Source organism: Gracilinanus agilis, chromosome 2 (genome assembly GCF_016433145.1).
Source record: "Gracilinanus agilis isolate LMUSP501 chromosome 2, AgileGrace, whole genome shotgun sequence".
NCBI lineage: Eukaryota > Metazoa > Chordata > Mammalia > Didelphimorphia > Didelphidae > Gracilinanus > Gracilinanus agilis.
Genome location: NC_058131.1, coordinates 325,941,834 through 325,962,179, shown reverse-complemented (window position 1 = coordinate 325,962,179; position 20,346 = coordinate 325,941,834). Strand labels below are relative to the sequence as shown.

General features: G+C 36.5%; 1 protein-coding gene across 1 annotated transcript in view; it reads right to left on the bottom strand.

Annotated features, from left to right (window-relative positions):
• The window catches only part of BRINP1 (BMP/retinoic acid inducible neural specific 1), a 122,849-nt gene extending 113,304 nt beyond the window's left edge, over positions 1 to 9,545 (bottom strand). Inside the window, exon 1 of the mRNA XM_044661510.1 lies at positions 9,328 to 9,545. Coding sequence (XP_044517445.1) covers positions 9,328 to 9,545 — 218 coding nt within the window. The remainder of the gene's footprint in view (positions 1 to 9,327) is intronic.
• Positions 9,546 to 20,346: the final 10,801 nt, after the last annotated feature.

Here is a 20,346-nt window from a genome sequence, read left to right as displayed (position 1 = left end):
AAAGAAAGAAAGAAAGAAAGAAAGAAAGAAAGAAAGAAAGAAGTCTTTTCTAAACAGAGATCTTATGGTTATGGATTCTCGAGAAGAAATTTGCCTTATGATGGATCTGGATAGTTTGTCAACATCATAACAAGGGTTTTTTTTATTGCTTTCTTTCAATTCTACAAGACAAAGTAGGTAGGTACTATTATTTATCCCCATTGACAGTTTAAAAACAAAACAAAACAAAACAAAACAAGGATCAGAAGCAAAATAATGTGGTTGCCATGTGGTCATAGCTGCCAGACTTGAGACTCAAACCTATGTCCCAAAACCAGCTCTCCATCTACTGAGCCAAGCTGCTTCACCCACTGAAAACCTTGTCAAAATAAGATGCAAAACACTTAGCACAGTTCCTGGCACATAGAATGTGCTTATTACATATTTATTTTCTTTCCCTTTCTTCCTTTTCTTGTGTAGTTGCTCTTTGCCCAAGGTAGATTAGATGAGGTTTCCTTTTTTCTCTCAGGTCTACACAAGATGTCTTCTAATATTATCCCAGCTATTAAATCTGTTTAATTAGCTATCTTTTTAGCAACTAAGACCTCTTGGAAGAAGAGAATTACTCATAGGGAGCCACCGGCAAATCTTGGACAGAGGATAGGCAGAAATTAAAGACAATGTGGTTTAGTGAAAATGACCCTGGGTTATAAGGAAGAAGACCTTAATCTGAATTTCAGCTTAGGTGCATACCACTCTGAGCAACTCATTTTGCCTTTCTCAACCCCAGTTTTACATCTATGTAATGAAATAGTCAGATTAGATGACTGATAATATCCCTTACTGTCCTAAATCCTAAGATAGTACAACATCAAGAGTTTCAGGTATTCATTTTGTTTCTGTCACTCTTTAGTTGTATAACCTCTTAGCAAGTCACTGCATTTTTATGGAGGTAGTTGCATGCCTAGTGTCTAAAACATCGGATCTAGAGTCAGGAAGATCTGAGTTCAAATCCAGCCTCAGAAACTAGCTCTGTGCCCATGGGCTAATAGCTTCATTTCTGTTTGTTTCATTTTCCCAGAATGAAAATTAAGGCTAATAATAAAATCTATCTCAAACAATTATTGTGAAGATCAAATGAGATAATATTTGTAAAGTTAAGCACAATACAATGCTTAAGCAAAGAGCCAGGCACATAGTAGATACTATATAAATGCTTATTTCCATCCCCACTTGGGCATCAATTTCCTAACATATAAAGCATTGGGATAGATAATCTTAAAAGTGACTAAAATTCTATGATCTAACAGTCTATGTTCTAAATCCCTTTACAGGCCTTTCTGTATGTTCTATAGCCTAATATTCTATTTCTAGGATAATTCCTCAGTTTAATATTTTATAACCTAAAGTCTCTTCCAGCCCTAAAATTCTGTCCTATGTCTTATTTGATACTCCATGTCCTAAAGTCTCCTCCTACTTTATTTCATACCCTTAAGTTTCTTTCCACACAATTGTTATCATTAATAACAGCTATTATTAATAACAACTGTTAACATTAATAACAACAAAAATGACTATTAACACAGTTCTTTAAAGTTTATTGTGTCTGAATGTGAATGGGATGAACTTGCCCATAAAACAGAAGCAAATAGCAGAGAGGATTAGAAACCAAAATCCAAACCATATGGTGTCTACAAGAAACACAGATGAGGAGGGTAGACATACACAGGTTTAAGGTCAAGGACTTGAGCAAAATCTTTTGGGCTTCAAATGAGAAAAAGAAGGCAGGAGTGGCGATCATGATTTCTGACAAAGCCAAAGTAAAAATAGATATGATTAAAAGAGGCAGGGAAGGTAATTAAATCCTGATAAAAGTCAATACAGACAATGAGGAAATAACAGTGTTCAATATGTATGCACCAAATAGTATAACATCCAAATTTCTAAAGGAGTAACTGGCAGAGCTCATAAAGGAAATAGACAGTAAAACCATACTAGTGGGAGATCTAAATATCTCTCTTTCAGATCTAGATAACTCAAACCAAAAACATGAATAAGAAAGAGATAAGAGAGGTGAATGAAATCCTAGAAAAATTAAAGTTAATAGATATGTGGAGAAAAATAAATAGGGACAAAAAGGAAGACACCTTCTTTTTACCTGCATATGGTACATTCACAAACACTGACCAAGTAATAGGGCATAGAAACATTGCAAACAAATGCAAAAGAACAGAAATAATAAATGTAACCTTCTCAGAGCAGAAGAAATAGAATACTTAAATAATCCCATATCAGAAAAAGAAATTGAACAAGCCACCAAAGAAATCCCTAAGAAGAAATCCCCAGGACCAGATGGTTTTTCAAGTGAATTCTATCAAACCTTCAAAGAACAACTAATTCCAATGCTATACAAACTATTTGACATAATAAGCAAAGAAGGAGTTCTACAAAACTCCTTTTATGATACAAACATGGTACTGATCCCAAAGCCAGGAAGATCAAAACCAGAGAAAGAAAACTATAGACCAATCTCCTTAATGAACATAGATGCAAAAATCTTAAATAGAATACTAGCAAAAAGACTCCAGCAAGTGATCAAGAGGGTTATCCATGATGATCAGGTGGGATTTATACCAGGAACACAAGGATGGTTCAACATTAGGAAAACCATTCACATAATTGACCATATCAATAAGCAAACCAACAAAAACCACATGATTATCTCCCTAGATGCTAAAAAAGCCTTTGACAAAATACAACATCCATTCCTATTGAAAACACTAGAAAGTATAGGAATAGAAGACCTTTCCTAAAAATAATAAACAGAATATATCTAAAACCATCAACAAGCATCATATACAATAGGGATAAATTAGAAGCCTTCCCAATAAGATCAGGCGAGAAACAAGGATGCCCACTATCACCTCTATTATTTAACATTGTACTAGAAACACCAGGAGTAGCAATTAGAGAAGAAAAAGAAATTGAGGATATTAAAATAGGCAATGAGAAGACTAAGCTATCACTCTTTGCATATGATATGATGCTCTACTTAAAAAATCCTAGAGAATCAACTAAGAAGCTAGTAGAAATAATCAACAACATTAGCAAAGTTGCAGGATACAAAATAAATGCACATAATTCATCACCATTTCTATATATTTCCAACACATCACAGCAGCAAGAGGTAGAAAGAGAAACACCATTTAAAATGACCCTAGACAATATAAAATACTTAGGAATCTATCTACCAAAACAAACACAGGAATTATACAAACACAACTACAAAACATTTTCCAAACAATTAATTTTTTTATTTTTTTAAACATTTATTAATATTCATTTTTAACATGGTTACATGATTCATGTTCCTACTTTCCCCTTCACCCCCTAAACTCCCCCCACCCATGGCCGATGCACATTTCCACAAGTTTTAACATGTGTCATTGATCAAGACCTTTTTTCAAATTGTTGCTAGTTGCATTGGTGTGGTAGTTTCGAGTCTACATCCCCAATCATATCCACCTCAACCCATGTGTTCAAGCAGTTGTTTTTCTTCTATGTTTCCTCTCCTGCAGTTCTTCCTCTGAATGTGGGTAGTGTTCTTTACCATAAGTTCCTCAGAACTGTCCTGTGTCATTGCATTGCTGCTGGTACAGAAGTCCATTACATTTGATTTTACTTATAGTATATCAGTCTCTGTGTACAATGTTCTTCTGGCTCTGCTCCTTTCACTCTGCATCAATTCCTGGAGGTCTTTCCAGTTCACATGGAATTCCTCTAGTTTATTATTCCTTTGAGCACAATAGTATTTTCCAAACAATTAAAACTAGATCTAAACAATTGGAAAAACATTGATTGCTCATGGGTAGGATGAGCTAACATAATAAAAATGACCATTCTACCCAAATTAATTTACCTATTTAGTGCCATACCTATCAAACTACCCAAAAACTTTTTTTACTTAATTAGAAAAAACTATAACAAAGTTCATTTGGAAGAACAAAAGATCAAGAATATCAAGGAAAATAATGAAAAAAAATGTGAAGGAATGTGGCCTAACAGTACCAGATATTAAACTATACTATAAAGCAGCAATCATCAAAACAATATGGTACTGGCTAAGAGACAGAAGGGAGGATCAGTGGAATAGACTTGGGGTAAGTGACATCAGCAAGACAGAGTATGATAAACCCAAAGAGCCCAATTTTTGGGACAAAAATCCACTATTTGACAAAAATCATTGGGAAAATTGGAAAACAAAATGGGAGAGATTAGGTTTAGATGAACATCTCACACCCTACACCAAGATAAATTCAGAATGGGTGAATGACTTGAATATAAAGAAGGAAACTATAAGAAAATTAGGTTAACATAGAATAGTATACCTGTCAGATCTATGGGAACAGGAAAATTTTTAAATCAAGCAAGAGTTAGAAAAATTACAAAGTGTAAAATAAATAATTTTGATTATATTAAATTAAAAAGGTTTTGTACAAACAAAAACAATGCAACCAAAATTAGAAGGGAAACAACAAACTGGGGAAAAAAATCTTTATAGCAAAAAACTCTGACGGAGGTCTAATTACTCAAATATAAAAAGGAGTTAAATCAATTGTATAAAAAATCAAGCCATTCCTCAATTGATAAATAGGCAAGGGGCATGAATAGGTAATTTTCAGATAAAGAAATCAAAACTATCAATAAGAACATGAGAAAGTGTTCTAAATCTCTAATAATTAGAGAAATGCAAATCAAAATACTCTGAGGTATCACCTCATACCTAGCAGATTGGCTAAAATGAGAGAAGGGGAGAGTAATGAATGTTGGAGGGGATGTGGCCAAATTGGGACATTAATGCATTGCTGGTGGAGTTGTGAACTGATCCAATTATTCTGGATGGCAATTTGGAACTATGCCCAAAGAACTCTTAAAGGACTACCTGCCTTTCATTCCAGCTATAGCATTGCTGGGTTTGTACCCCAAAGAGATCATAGATAAATAGACTTGTACAAAAATATTTATAGCCACTCTATTTGTGGTGGCAAAAAAATGGAAAACAAGGGTATACCCTTCAATTAGGGAATGGCTGAACAAATTGTGTTATATGCTGATGATGGAATACTATTGTGCTCAAAGGAATAATAAACTGGAGGAGTTCCATGTGACCTGGAAAGACCTCCAGGAATTGATGCAGAGGGAAAGGAGCAGAGCCAGAGGAACATTGTACACAGAGACTGATACACTGTGGTAAAATCGAATGTAATGGACTTCTGTACCAGCAGAAAGCAATGACCCAGGACAATTCTGAGGGACTTATAGTAACAAACGCTACCCACATTCAGAGGAAGAACTGCAGGAGTGGAAACACAGAAGAAAAACAACTGCTTGAACACATGGGTTGATGCAGACATGATTGAGAATGTAGATCTGAAATGACCACACCGATGCAGCTATTAATAATATGTAAATAAGTCTTGATTGATCACACATGTTAAAACCTGTGGAAATGTGCATGGGATATGGGGGTGGTGATGAAGGGGAAAGTAAAAACAAGAGTCATGTAACTATGGAAAATTTTTCTAAAAAAATAAAATATTTAAATTTAATAAAAAGTTTATTGTGTTATTTTAAGATAGATATCTAGGTTCATAATCAGTAAACTCACACCCAAGTCTTACTCTACCACCCCCTTAGGCAATTAAGCTTTACTCTCTAGTCCTCAGTTTCCTCGTCTGTAAAAAAATCAGGAAGGAGAATGACTTGTTGGCCTATTCTAGCTCTAAGTATTGTGAAATGGCTCCCCACGAAATGAAGATAGATGGACTCCTAACTCATATAAAACAGAAATGACCCAGGAGGAACATCCATCACTAGAAAGTGCAAGCAAAATATGAAAGAGAGTAAAAGTCTTCTCTTTCCTATGAAATGAACATGCCCTCCTCATGCAGGCCAAAAAGAGTCATATTTCAGACAAAACCATCATTGCATAACCAGCATTGAGAGCAGTCTTGCATATGCTCTAGGTACTTAATGTTTCTTAAATTTAATTGAATCCCAGACCAATATACCTCTATATTTTCTAAATTTTCCCCATAAAAAAGACTTGCCATAGAACATCACTATACTGAAAAGTGTATAAGCATAAGCAAAACATTGACGCTTCAAACAATAGTATGCCAGGATCAGTAAATCTGAACTGAATATGGGGGCTAGAATGAGGCTTGAACATTGGGCTTTGGAGGAAAAGAGTGAATGTGTAGCATGTCATATAGCCAGTTGGGGTCCCCCAAAACCATGTACATTAATTAGAATGTTTTGATCAAAAGTATAATGTAATATGTATATGCTTTAATTAATGCAGTTTAAATATACCTACCTCCTCCTAAATATGCCCTACTATATATATAGGGAGGCCCCATCTCACCTAATTTCCTAGAGAAATTTGACATTTTTTCCCTTAAAGAAGATAGTAATCAAAATTTGTTCTCTTTAAATAAATGAAAAGGTAACGTATAAAAAGATTATTTTGTCTAAATTTAGAGAGAAGTTATAGGATCTTTGAGTAGAAGTAATAGGGATTCATGTCTTGACTGAATATGGAGAAAAATTATAATTCTTAACAATATGAACTGCTCAACAAAGAAATGGACTGTGTTTGTAGGTATTGAGCTCCTTGTCACTAAATTAATAATAGCTTTCTGAACTCCCAATACACTGGAATACTGAAGCTGGCTAACATCATCGTAGGCCAAAGAGGGTGGCCACTTTTGGCTCTTTCAACTATAAGATTCTATGAGCCAATTAATCGATACCGTCACATTGCTTGTCAGAGTGGAGATTACCTGCTAAAGGAAAAAGAGATGGTTTTAGAGTTCTAGGTCCTGTGCTCAAAATATGCTTGTGCTGTTTTCTACATGTGTGATCATCAGAAAGTCCTTTCACTTCTCTGATGCTTAGCTTACTCCTCTGTAGAAATGGGAGAATCAGACTAGATTTCTAAGTTCCCTTCTAGGTCTGCAATTCTATGATTTTATGATTTATATTGATATATAAACTTTACTGAGACTGGTTAGCTTGTGTTAGAGCATACTCATGAATGAGATTAAGATATATGTTTTAACCTATGTAAGCTAGGCAAACCTCTGTTTCCCAGGCAAATTATATGCTTTTGAGAAAACTTAGGTAAAAGTTTGTGAATGGTTCTATGCCCATCAGCCCTCACACTTGGCGAAATCATTCAAAACTCAATGGGTACCAGATGGTAGCTTGAGAGTGGTATGATTTGTAATAGGAGATACCCAGAAACATGCACATGAAGGTTGGTCTGATTCCCCAGAGGAATATGGACCCCCACCTTAGCATACATGTATACAGAGTTCTCAGGCAGGTATCCAGAACCATCAGCTCATCCATGAATAAAGCAGAACAAACAGCAACATTCTTACATGGACATGCTCATCAGAACTGTAGTAAATTGGCAATTTCTCTCCCTAACAACACACGGCTTTGTTGAAATCCTGTAACAAACTGACTGGTGATTTCCCAGGGTGTCTTGCTGTGAGGTAACATGGACACAGCACATTAGAAGCATATAATTTGCATTGCAGACCTGCCACTGCCAGAGTTGAGATGCGCCATAAAGCCCGACTATCATGAGCATCCCGAGCAATTGTTTCTACAGCATCCAATGCCCTAGTCCTAGTGCATCCCAGATCCTATAGCCCTAAAGCATCAGGCCATTAGTCTGGTGCATCTCTACTCAGCTCTCAGTTTGCCTGCGGTGGGCTCTTCGGAATGCTGAGAGTTGCAGGGAGTGAGGACAAGGTAAATCTCTTCTTTCTATATAATCAGGGGTGAATCTCCCTTCCTCTCCCTCCCTCCCTCCTTCCCTGCCTGCCCCCACCCTTGCTGTCTGTGTCTCTATTCTTTTCTGCCTCTGTCTCTGCCTCACTGTTTCTCTCTCTGTTTTTGTCTCTGTCTCTATCTCTCCTTCTATCTCTGTCTTTTTTTTTTCTGCTCATGGAGTCTCTGTGAGAAGGAAGAAATCAATGTCAAGAACTGCAATGAGGACCTTTTAAATTAAAATCCCAGCATCCTACTCTGTTGCATGATGCTTCATGGAGTGGTAATCATAATAATAACTATAAATCCCTGAAACTCAGGGGTGTGCACAGTGAGCAGAAGCCTGCTGTCCCACTGAGGGTTTTGTCTTCACTTTGAAGGGCTGAGGCATAGAACTTTGCCTTCAAGAAGTTTACATTATAATAAGGGGACTATGGTCTATATGTGAATTACCATCATTTAAGAGCAAAGGAAAGTTCTAAACAATGTTCTCTAGGAATACAAGGAAAGAAATAATTTTCACTTGGGTAGAACTAGGGAAGACTTCATGGAAGGACTGACAGTTAACCTGACCTTGAGGAATGGAAAGATTTCAATAGATAGAGATGAGAGGAACATAATATACACCCCTGGGTAACAAGCTGACCAGATTCTTGAAGGTGAGAGAGAAAGGAATGAGACTGGAAAATATTAGCAGACTAGTTTGGCTCAAGTCTAGAATAAATGCATGTAAGTAAATGAATAAAACTGAAATAGTAAGTAGAAGGTAGGCTATGGAGGAACTTAAATATTAGATAAAGTGAGAGTATTTAACTTAATAAATATTCTATGAAAGAGGCTACTTAGCATAGTTTATAGAAGGGTAGATTTGGAATTAGAAAAATCTGGGCTCAAGTACTGTCACTGATATATATTTGCTGTGCACATTGATCAATCACCTGTTGGTGTGGGCACTGAGGTATTGCTCCCCCTTCCCTGTGTGCCTACATTTTTTTCCCTTTGTTTACAATCATACTGTCCCTCTCCCACTCCTGGACTGGAATAAGAAGATGAGAAATTGACTCCCCGGTCTACCAATAGCTGAACCCATGGGCAAGTATCTCCCCTCTCAAAATCCATTTTCTCATCTATAAAATGGGAAGCATTATCCTTGCACCATCTATTTCATTGCATTACTGTTTTGTATACCTTCAAGTGCTATAGAAATGGGAAGTATTACTATAACTATCGATTATTCTAACTTGTTTATCAGTGTGTAGACTATTTTCTCTCTGCATTTGGGTGCCTTTGAATACTTTCCAAGAATAACATCTGGTGTCTTGAGGCTATTTCTTCTTGCTAAGCCAAAAGGATGAACATTATTTCCATTCTGTGGAAGGGCTGTGATGATTTTGATTGAGATTCCCTCCCTAAAACAATTCTGAAGGCAAATTTTGGCCCACCCAAGCAGACTAATTATTGGAAGCAAGAACTCACTAGAAGCCAGATCAGCTTAGGACATACCTGTATATTTTATATCGGGTTGTAAATCCTTGACGGTGTCTTTCCACAAAGGATAGGTAGCTCCGGGAGTGATGGAAAGGTCCCCTGTCTGAAATAAGCCAATCAAATTCCTTGGAGACATGTTGATCGGTAACAGCTGTTTCCTGGTGGGAGGGCTGCACTGTTATATGGTCCCATATAAACAGGAAGTAGATGAACTCAACAAACCTCCAGTTCATGCTTTTCTGTCTGCCTTATTCCTCTCATTCTTGCTCCATTCTGTGGAGTCCTGTGGAGAAAGGGAGGGAAATGACAGAAGGGAAAGGTTGGGGGAGGGAGGAAGGAGAAAAAGAAAGGAGAAGAAAGTTGGTTAATATGTAGAAATAGATACAATGAGCTTTCAAATAATCCAAATAATTTTTAGAGCGTTAAAAGATCCTTTCTCTGGAAGGGGCCTTAGATAATAGAATATAAAAATAGAGAATAAAATGGTGTTCAAATTGGAATAAATTTTGGAGCATAGAATTTATGATAAAGAATTCAAGCCAGAAGAGATGTTGGAGGACTGCTCCATTTTATATATGGGGAAACTGAGGCCCAGAGAAGAAATCTTACTTGTTTTATCAGGGCTCTTTGCATAGCTCCTTTTACAGTACTTAGTACAGTGTCCAAAAATAGTCCAATGCTCATTTTAATAGATTCTGTTATTATCCTAGGGGGATAAAAGATGGTCTTGGAGAGAGAGAATGGGTAGCAGGCAAACGAAGTATGAGAGACAACTCAGTAATATTGGAAAGATTATATCATTGGGAAGTTCTGGTTCAACTTCCCATATCTAGGAATCATTTTTTTAAGAAATTATGTGGATATTTGCATATTTATTTGAAAGGAAGCCCACTCTACCAACTATTTCACAGGCAACAAAGCTTAAGTGATTCCTAGATCATGACTTGCCAAGGATCTTGCAGCCATTATGTTTCAGAGATAGGACATGCACCCAGCAAGTCTTAATGACGCCAAGGTGAGCTACTTATCCACTCTACCATGTTCCCTTCTTGAGAATCAGTTTCTTCAACTATAAAATGAGTGATATGGACAAGATAGTCTAGCTGTAGCTCTGGAGAAATTCTTATCAATATCTGAGTCTTAAGTGTTGATCAGATATTATTTTATTTCTCCCACCTCCCTTTATCATCTGCTAAGGGTTTATCTTATGAATAGAAATTGTATTTGAGTTTGAAATCATCATAGAGAGTAGAGAAAAGATGGACAGGCTTTTTTTTTAAACCTTTACCTTCCATCTTGCTATCAATACTGTGTATAGGTTCCAAGGCAGAAGAACGGTAAGGGTGGGCAATGAGGGTCAAATGATTTGCCCAGGGTCACACAGCTGGGAAGTGTCTGAGGCCAGATTTGAACCTAGGACCTCCCGTCTCTAGGTCTGGCTCTTCATCCACTGAGCAACCCAGCTGCCCCCTGGACAGGCTTCTAAAAGAGAAAGTAGATTTAAATTTGGGTGGTGGGGACTGAATCCTGTCAAAAGAAATCAGGTCCAATTTCATCTTTTTCATTTCTCAAGACTGTGGCAATGGGCAAACTCCTAAAAAAAATTTTTCAAGTCTCAGTTTCCTCAACTGTAAAACTGTGTGAGGAAAGCACTTTTGTAGTCTGCAAAGTAATATAGACATGTGAACAAAATGGCTCTATCATTTTGGGGCCAATATCAGGAGAAGCCCTGCTTAAGAAGAAGGGAATAAATGGAGGATTTCTCTTTCCTGCTTAACTAGATTTCATCCCCACCTTACCTTCATACCATCAGGTTCAACCGTATTGGTTTATTATGGGTTATTACAAAGATTCATTCTGTACTGTAAGCTCTAACTACAAATATTGAGAAAGGCCACATGCTTGGGGGGGGGGTAGGGGAATTAAAGATCATGGAAGCTAGATCCTGAAGTTTTGTTTAGAACCTGACTCAAAGTAGGGTTCATAGAACACAGAACCTCAGCAGTTAGGCTGCCAAAACAGTTTGCTAGAACCCACATAAACTGGAAGTAGGTTGAAGGACAGTTCAGAAATACTTTGTGGGGTAGCTCCAAGATGAGCTGTCTTCCATGGTTGATGAGGCAGATGGATGCTGTGTGCATGCCATGTCTACATGTCTCCATTCAAAGACTTTGATAATGAAGTATTTATGAAACAACAGAATCTAGATCATTTCATGCATTCAAGAAAAGTGTCAGGCTATGTGCACAGTACTGATAAGTATGTCAGTGTCAGTGTTGGTGGAGAAATGTCTGTATGTGGCTGTACCCAAAAGTATACATTAAACATTCATGAGAGAAGGGGATGGAGAAGTGCTAGGACACATCAGTCATAGGATTATAGGACCATAGAAGGCCAGTGCTGAAAAGAAGCTGAGAATACAAATTGTTAGAATGTAGGATAGAATGTTAGGATTTAGGGCATAGGAACACAAGAATACAGAATGAGTACTGAAAGGAATTTTGAGGAAAACTGTTGCAAATCTTTCCCTTGGATGATACAGAAACTGAGGCTCAGAAAGAAAAATTGACTTGCCAAAAGTGACCCCATTTAATGGCAGTTAGTGGTAGTTTAGAGGCTGGAACATAAGACTGGGTGCATTTGAGAAATGAGTGGAAGAGGGTGAATGTGTCATCCAAGAATAGAGAAATCTGCAATGATTTAGGAAATCACAGTAAAAATAACAACTAAAAAAACATACCTTCCATATTTGAATCAACCACATATTGGTTCTAAGGCAGAACAGCAATAAGGGCTAGGACTAGGGCTAGGCAATTGGGGCTAAGTGACTTGCCCAGGGTCATGTATTTAAGGAAGTTTCTGAAGTCAAATTTGAACCCATGCCCTCCCATCTCCAGACCTGGCTCTCTATCCCCAGAGCCACCTAGCTACCTCCAAAATCACAACATTTTTAAAAGAAGTTAAAAAATTTGAAGCATCAAGAAGAAATTAATTTCAGAATTAAAATGTGTTTCTTTGGAACAGAAGCAATGTTACCATAGGCAAATGTGTAATACTTTATGCAGTATTTTGAAACTATTGAAAAGCTTCTTTGGATTTCAATGTCTTCTGCTCTAACCTGTCATTCTGTCTTAAATTCCACTATGAGTCACTCCTCTTGGTTAAGTCATTAGCTACAAGTCCCTTAATTTAACCTTAATTTAACAGATGAACAAATTGAGAACATGATCATTTTCTTCAAAAGTGAAATTATTCTCTGTGGCACTAATTCAGCTGAACAACAAACATTTTCTCTGCCCAAGGCCCTCTGCTAGAAACCATGGTGAAAATTGTTTAGGGGTTTCAATGGCCCCAAGGTGATTCCTGCTTCAAAAACTCATCTTTTTAACAGCAATATTCTCCTGGTGAGGCTATTGGGAGCCAAATCATGGAAAACCGCAATCTTAGAAAATTCACAATTTCCAATGACCCAAAGAGCAAAAAATACATGCAAGGTGGATGTAAGTAGATGCAGCATATTACCGCAGATGACTTTTATGCAAAAAGTGCTATTAAAAATCATTAAGAACATGTATGAGAAGAAAGAGGTGGGCTGTTTTGAGCTACAAGAAAGTGGTGGCACCAAAGCAATAGATCATACCTTGTTATCATTCTTCATAGAGAATACTATAACCCTTTCTGTGTGCCTTTGCACTGTCTGTTCCTCATTCCTGCAAACTATTCCCTTCTTACATCTAACCCTAACCTCCAAGATACCTTCAATATTTATCTCAAGCACCACTTTTTACATTAGGCTTTTCTGGATCCACAGACTAGTAGTTCCTTCCCCACCCAATCACACACATAAATATTAAAATTAAAAAATAAAGCCTTTCATCTCTTTCCATGTATCTATATCTCTATTTATCTGCTTAAATATATATTCTTTGAGTGAAGGAACAGTTTCACTTTTTTCTTTGCTCAACAATGAACCCAATTTGTGGTACATAGTAGATTTCTTATAACGGCTTTTTGAATGAGAAAAGCTAGAATTACTTTCCTTTTTTGGCCAGCATTATTAAACTGGAAGATCATATTATCAATCTGTAGTTTGAAGGGATATTTAATGCCATTTATTCAATCTTTTTAAAAAAATGTTACAGATGAGTAAAGTGAGGCCAAAAAGATTAAGTAATTTGTTCAAAGTCACACAGTTAGTAAAAATCCATAGATGAGAGTCCCCCATGAATAGAATCAGCTGATTCTTGGTCCAGTGCTTTGTGCCCTGTTCTAAAACTATTGCTATACTTTGCCTAGATTTTAGATTTTTAGAGAAGCATATGATTAAGTTTATGACATTCTTATGATAAAGATAGAGAGATGTACCTAAGAGTACAATTAGAAGGATTGGAAATAAGCTCCATCTCTCTCTGGATGTGTGGCCAAGGTAGAGAAGCCAAGTACAACTACTGCTTCTAAGGTTTGTTCCCTGCCTGCATCTGGGCAAGTAGCTTAACCTCTAAATGATGCAGTTTCCTCATTTGCAGAATGAAGGGGTCAGCCTAAATAGCCCCTAAGGTCCTTTCTGGAACTAGATCGATAACCTTGGACAGAGGCCACCAGTGTAAGGCCCCAGGAGTCTATAGTTAGGCTTGTTATATTCGATATTTTAATCAATGATTTGCATAAAGAATGAAGACCTACTCAATGCATTTTTAGATGACACACTAAATAATGTGGGTTAACTAGCAAAATTAAGATTCCCAATTTTGGGGGGGCTGATGTAAAATGGGTTCAGTCTGAGCCAAGTGTAAGTACCTGAACCAAAAACAAGCACAAAATAAATACACACACACACACACACACACAATTTCACAAATACAAGATATGAGAGACATGATCAAGCATCATTTTATCTGAAAAAAGATCTGAAGGTAACAGTGAACTTCAAGTACAATTTGAGTCAGTAATGCAAAGTGGCATCCAAAAAGCAAACACATATATACAAATAAATGGGCTAGATCAAAAGAAATAGCATCCAAATAAAGAAGTATTTTCCCTACTGTGTTCTTCCCTGTTTGGACCAAATGTATAGTAGTACAATATTCATTCCAGTTATTATATTTTTAGAAAAGTTATAAATACATAAGAGAACATCAAGAAGGAAAAGTAGAATTAGTCCATGCTACATGGAAATTGATATAAGAAACTGAACCTGGAGAAGAGTAGCTTCACAGGGGACATTTTAGCTAACTTCAAATATTCAGAAGATAGCTCTATGGAAGAGAGATTAGATTTTTTCTATTTGACTTAAAAGGAGAGATGTATGAGCAATGGGTGGAGATTGCAATTAGACCTAAAGAAAAATCTTCCTAGCAATTAGTTATCCAAAAATGGAATGGACTGCCTTAGGATATGGGTACTTCCTCCTTGGAGTTCTTCAAATGGAGTCTAGATGACCTCTTGGTGAGTGTAAGGTATTATAAGTTTTGTGAGTATTTTAAGTACTATGAGTGTAAGGTTTCTTTTCATTGTGAATTTGGACTTAAGGGGTGTTTCAACTCTCAAATTCTTTTAAGTGTTATGATACAGATGTATGGTTTGAGGAAATGACCAATGCATTATAGAATATGAAATTCTATGAAAGAAAAAAATCCAGCCATAGTCTAGCATGAAAAGAGCCAACTACATAATGCAATTGATAGAGTTCTGATCCTAGAATCAGGAAAACATGAGTTGAAATGCAGTCTCAGACACTTACTAGCTTTATGTCTTTGGACAAGTCACTTAACCTCTGTTTGCCTCAGTTTCTTCATCTGTTAAACAGGGGTAATAATAACACATACCTCCTAGGGTTGTTGTGATGATTAAATGAGATGATATTTGTAAAAAGTTTTTAGCACAGTGCCTGGCACATAGTAAGTGCTATATAGATGCTAGATTGTTATTATTATTATTAGTGTGCATGCTAGATATGGGGAAAGCAAATTTCAAATGCTTGAGAAAAAGGATGGGAGTTAACTGATTGATTGGCAAGTGATTAACTGATTAAAATTTTATAAGATAAAGTCAAGCCAAGAGAGATAACCTCTCAAAACTGAAATTCTGAAATAAAGAGAAAGAGTTCTAGTGAATAATAAGAAGAGACTATTGTATACAAATATATATTTGTGTGTATATGTATATACATACACACATATATGGAATATACATATATATAACTATATGTGTGTGTACACACACACCATGAACTAGCAAAAATATTCAGGAAATGTTAAAATGCATGGAAGTTGACAGATCACAATGATGCCATGAGGAAATTACATGAAAACTACTGCTATATTTCAAAGTTCAAAATGGGCTGAAGATTACATAATATGAGAGAGAGAGAGAGAGAGAGAGAGAGAGAGAAAGAGAGAGAGAGAGAGAGAGAGAGAGAGAGAGAGATATGGATGGATAGATGGGAGAGATGAGAGAGGGAGAGAAAGCAAGAGAGAGATGGAAGGATGAATGGACAGCTGGATAGATAGGCAGGCAGGCAGGTAGGCAAGCAGGTAAATAAGATTGAGAGTGCAAAGAAGGAACAAGATTATTACTCAGAACATAATGAATAATAATAAATAATAACAGAGAAAATAGAGTTGATCAGTTTTTTGTTTGTTTTGTTTTCTAATTGTATTTTGAATTATGCATTACTTATTTAATGTTATTTATTATTATAATTATTTATTGCAATTATACTTTCCAAAAGTATATTGTTTCCTAGTTTTATTTACATTTTCTCTACCAGGTAGAGTGATCTTTGGACTGGAAAGGAGAGAATAAAAATGACCAATATGAAATTGGTACCTAAGATGAATAGGAAGAAAGTAATAAAGCCTTCTTCTCTGGGATGAGTTCAATTGACCAGTCTGAAATGAATGACCTCTACAAACACTGAAAGAACTAGAAGATATGTTTACTAAGCCACAGTTGGTAAACTTTGAAAGCTCTTGAACAATTTTTTGTGGTAACAAGGAGATAGAAAGAAAGTTAGTTGACTTGGTTAGGAAGTTTCCCCTGAAATAAAATTAAAATCTCCTTCTCTATAATTTCTACCCAGTTCTTCTAGTTCTGTTTTTGGAGGGTAAGCAAGATAGTGCTAATTCCTCTTTCAAAACATACTTTTATTACTTGAAAGCAATTTTATGTTGTTCTTCAACCATTTCTTTTCCTGGTTGAACATCCCCAGTATTTTCAATCATATGAATTGACTGCATCCCAATAACCCTCTGGATGATCTTAGGCTCATTGATTTTTCCTAATAAACAATCTTATCTTGTACAGAAGGACTATTATTTCCTTAATTCCAGATTTTATTGTCTTATGAATAATATTTAAGTTCTAAAATTTCTGTGTATGTGTGTGTGTGTACTTTTTAATGAACCAAACTCTTTCCTTTTTCCGAGGACAGTTCATCTTCCAGGTCTCAGATTTTTCAATTGCTGTCTCCCATGCCTGGAACTGTCTCCTTATTCATCTGCATATCTTGATTTCCCTGGTTTCTTTCAAATTTGAACTTAAGTCCCACCTCTTCAAGAAACCTTTGCTGATTCACCACCAATGTCCCTAGTGCTTTGACTCTGAGATTATTTCCAATTTATCCTGTATATATCTTGCTTGTACATAGCTATTTGTATGTTGCCTCCCCCCATTAGACTGTGAGCTTCTTGAGGGCAGGAAGTGTTTTTGGCTTTTCTTTGTATCTCCCACATTTAGCATAGTATTTGACACACCATAGGAGCTTAATTAAGAGTTGTTTCTTTTTTCACTTAAATATCCCACATCACCCTATTTTGCCTATGAAATGTTATCAAATATTGTAGAAAAATTTAGGAAAATTATACCTAGAACATTTCCCTGACCTACATACATTCACAATATATCTTTATGTGGATGAAATGGGGTAAAGTGGATATCATGGCAGTCTTGAAAGGAGAAATGACATTAGGAAAGAGGAACATATAACTTCAGGGAGGAGTGGGGAAGAAGAGAGAGAGAAGCTACAACTTCTTTACGTTGGCAATGATGGAGAGAGGAAGAATTCTTTATTGTCTGATATACATTAATATCTGGATTTTTTCTCATATGTGCTAGTTGCCAGAGCCATATCTTTTTCTCCTACCATCTGCCTCCCTGAGTCACTGCCTATCTACTGGTACCACAGGGTTAGCCCATTGTGAAACAATGATCCTCCTTATTTGCTGTACCCAATTTGACTATAAAACTCCATGAATTTGGATACATGTAGTTTACCTCAGAAAAACTACTGGCATAGTGTGGTGCATTATGACAGATATTACCTGCTATGGAAGCTCAGCATTTTGTGCAACACAGCTTCTATTTCTAGCACTGCCTTTGCCTTCCCTGTGACCTTCAGTGAGTCATTCACCCTGTTGCTGCCTTAGTTCTACAGCTGCCAAGTATGGATGAAGATGGAAATTATTTGTAAAGCACAAGGTTTCCTTGGCTAAACAGTGCTCTATAGAAGCATGAGGTATTATTAAGAAAATTGGATTCATCCCACACACAGTGGCATTTTTCTAATTGTTTGCTTTTATAAATTATTGACAACAGAATCCTAGAATTCAGAAACAGATCCCAGGAAGCCTTATTCCTGCCAGCAAGACAGCTTACATCACTTGGCAATTCATGCACTGACTCAATTCAACAACTTGAATGAAACACCTACTGTGCGTAGAACACTATCCTAGACTGGGGAAGTTACAAAGTTTGGATGAAATAAGAATCTCTGGAAAATATATTTAAATATGTCAACAGGTGTCCTACGAGAGAGATATTGGAAGCTGCTTTTCTAGTGGGCAAAACTGGGAACAAGAGATGAAAATGAAGAAAAGTGGATTTGGACTTCGTAATAGTCACAGGCTTTCCAAACCTAGAAATTGATGCATTGTAGGGTAGTGAGTTACCCATCACTTTAAGTCTTCATATAGACTTGGTGAACACTTGTTGGTGATGTTGTGAATGGGGTTAATCCCAATTCAGAAATTCTGTGATTCTATGATATAGTAATTATAGAATCTAGAACAATCAGCACAAGGCCTAGAATATAGTAGTGCTATATGCTAATATAATAAATAAATTCTTGATTAATTGATTAATATGTGATAAGTGAAAAAAAAGCCTTCAGTACATTGTTTGAATCCTCCACAGAGAGATCTACTAAAGCATACAAGTAAGAACCACACTGGACAAGAAGGCGTAAGTGGCTCATTTGCTTATAGAAGTGGTGACTATAAGTATAAAATAATACATACACTGTCAGACACAGTTGACGTGTGGGTTGCTTCTGTTAAATTTCTATTTTCTCTTTCTTTTTTTATTCATTGTTATTTTAAGGAATGGTTCATATGTTAAAGGAAGGAGAGGAATATAACCAGAAATGAAGGTGATATAAAAACAAAAGATATTAACAAATAGTTGAGGAAAAAATGAAGGCACCGTAGGCTGTGAGTTGTGTTAATAAAAGGGGTTACCCACATAGATAAGACCACAAAGTCATTTAAGCACATAAATAACTGTACAAGTAAATTTCTTTAAGAGGTCTCAGGTAGAGATGGTTAATACTGACTGAAGGAGCTAAGAAGGTTTTATTAAAAAGGAAGCATGTATGTCCCTAACTGATAAATGATCAAAAGTTATGAACAGGAGGCAACCAGGTGATTTAGTTGAGAGAGTGCCAGACCTGGAGACCAGAGTTCTGGGTTTAAATCTGTTCTCAGAAACTTCCTAGCTTGTGACCCTGGGCAAGTCACTTAGCCCCAATTGCCTAGCCCTTAACACTCTTTTTCCTTGGAACCAATACTTAGTATTAATTCCAAGAGGGAAGGTTAAAGTTTTACAAATATATATTTGTTTGTTTTTAAATGAAGAAAATCAAAGCCATGTAGAGCCATGTGAAAAAAGTGCTCTAAATCCTTATTAAAGAAATTTTCATCAAAACAATTTTGAGATATTGTCTCACAGCTACCAGATTGCTTAACAAGAAGAAAAGGAAAAAAGGCCAAATGTTAGAGGGGATGAGGAACAGTGGGAACTCATACACTGCTGGTAGAACTGTGAAATTATCTAACCTTTTTGATAAACATTTGTGTTGGGCTTTAAAAGTTTGAGTAGGAATTCTAAAGGTGAGAAGGTGAAAGAGAAAGGCATTTCTTCATTTCCCATCAGTAGCTCTATGTGGCTTTGAATTCAAAGAACAACATGTTGTCTTCTCTCCCTTCAGAATGAACTGAACTTATGAAATCTCATTATCATAATCACTCAGAATTGGATACTCTATACGTGTGTTAGCAAACCTATGGTACATGTCCTGGAGGGGGCTGGTTCCTTCCCCCTCTTTACACACACACCTGAAGACATTTCTCACATCACTTGGCCCTCTGCCCAGAAGCTCAATGGAAATACTTCTGTCTGGGATAAGGCGGGGAAGGGGGGGGAGGGGAGCTCACATGCAGCATGAGGATTTCAGTTTGGGCACTCGGGCTCTAAAAGGTTCACCATCACTGCTCTATACCATCTCAACTCACCTTCAGTGTCCAATCCCTTCTTATTAGAGGACTAGAGAATGGTGCACTAAACTCCTCCCGAAATATTCTTTTATAGAGGGCACACAACCTTATAATGTTTTCAGGGGTCAAATATAAGTTCCTTAAGAGCAGAATATCATTTTCTCATCTTTATACTTTTAGCACCTACTACGATGAAGGTAATAAATGTTTACTGAATTTAACTAAATAAAATAGAGAAGAGAAAGAGAATATGTCCAGGAAATAATATCCATATGAGCTGGAAAAATACCAAAGAACATTGGCATGCGGGTCCAGATTTAGCCAGAGTCAGAGTGGGTGGCCATTAACAAAAAAGAAATTGAGGAGCACAAAATAGCATCAGTACCAATTCATTCCTATGGTTTAAATATAGTTATCTCTTTGTCAGAGAGTAGAAAGTACATCCTCAAGTCCTAAAGGTCAGAGTGTGACTGACTGAACCATA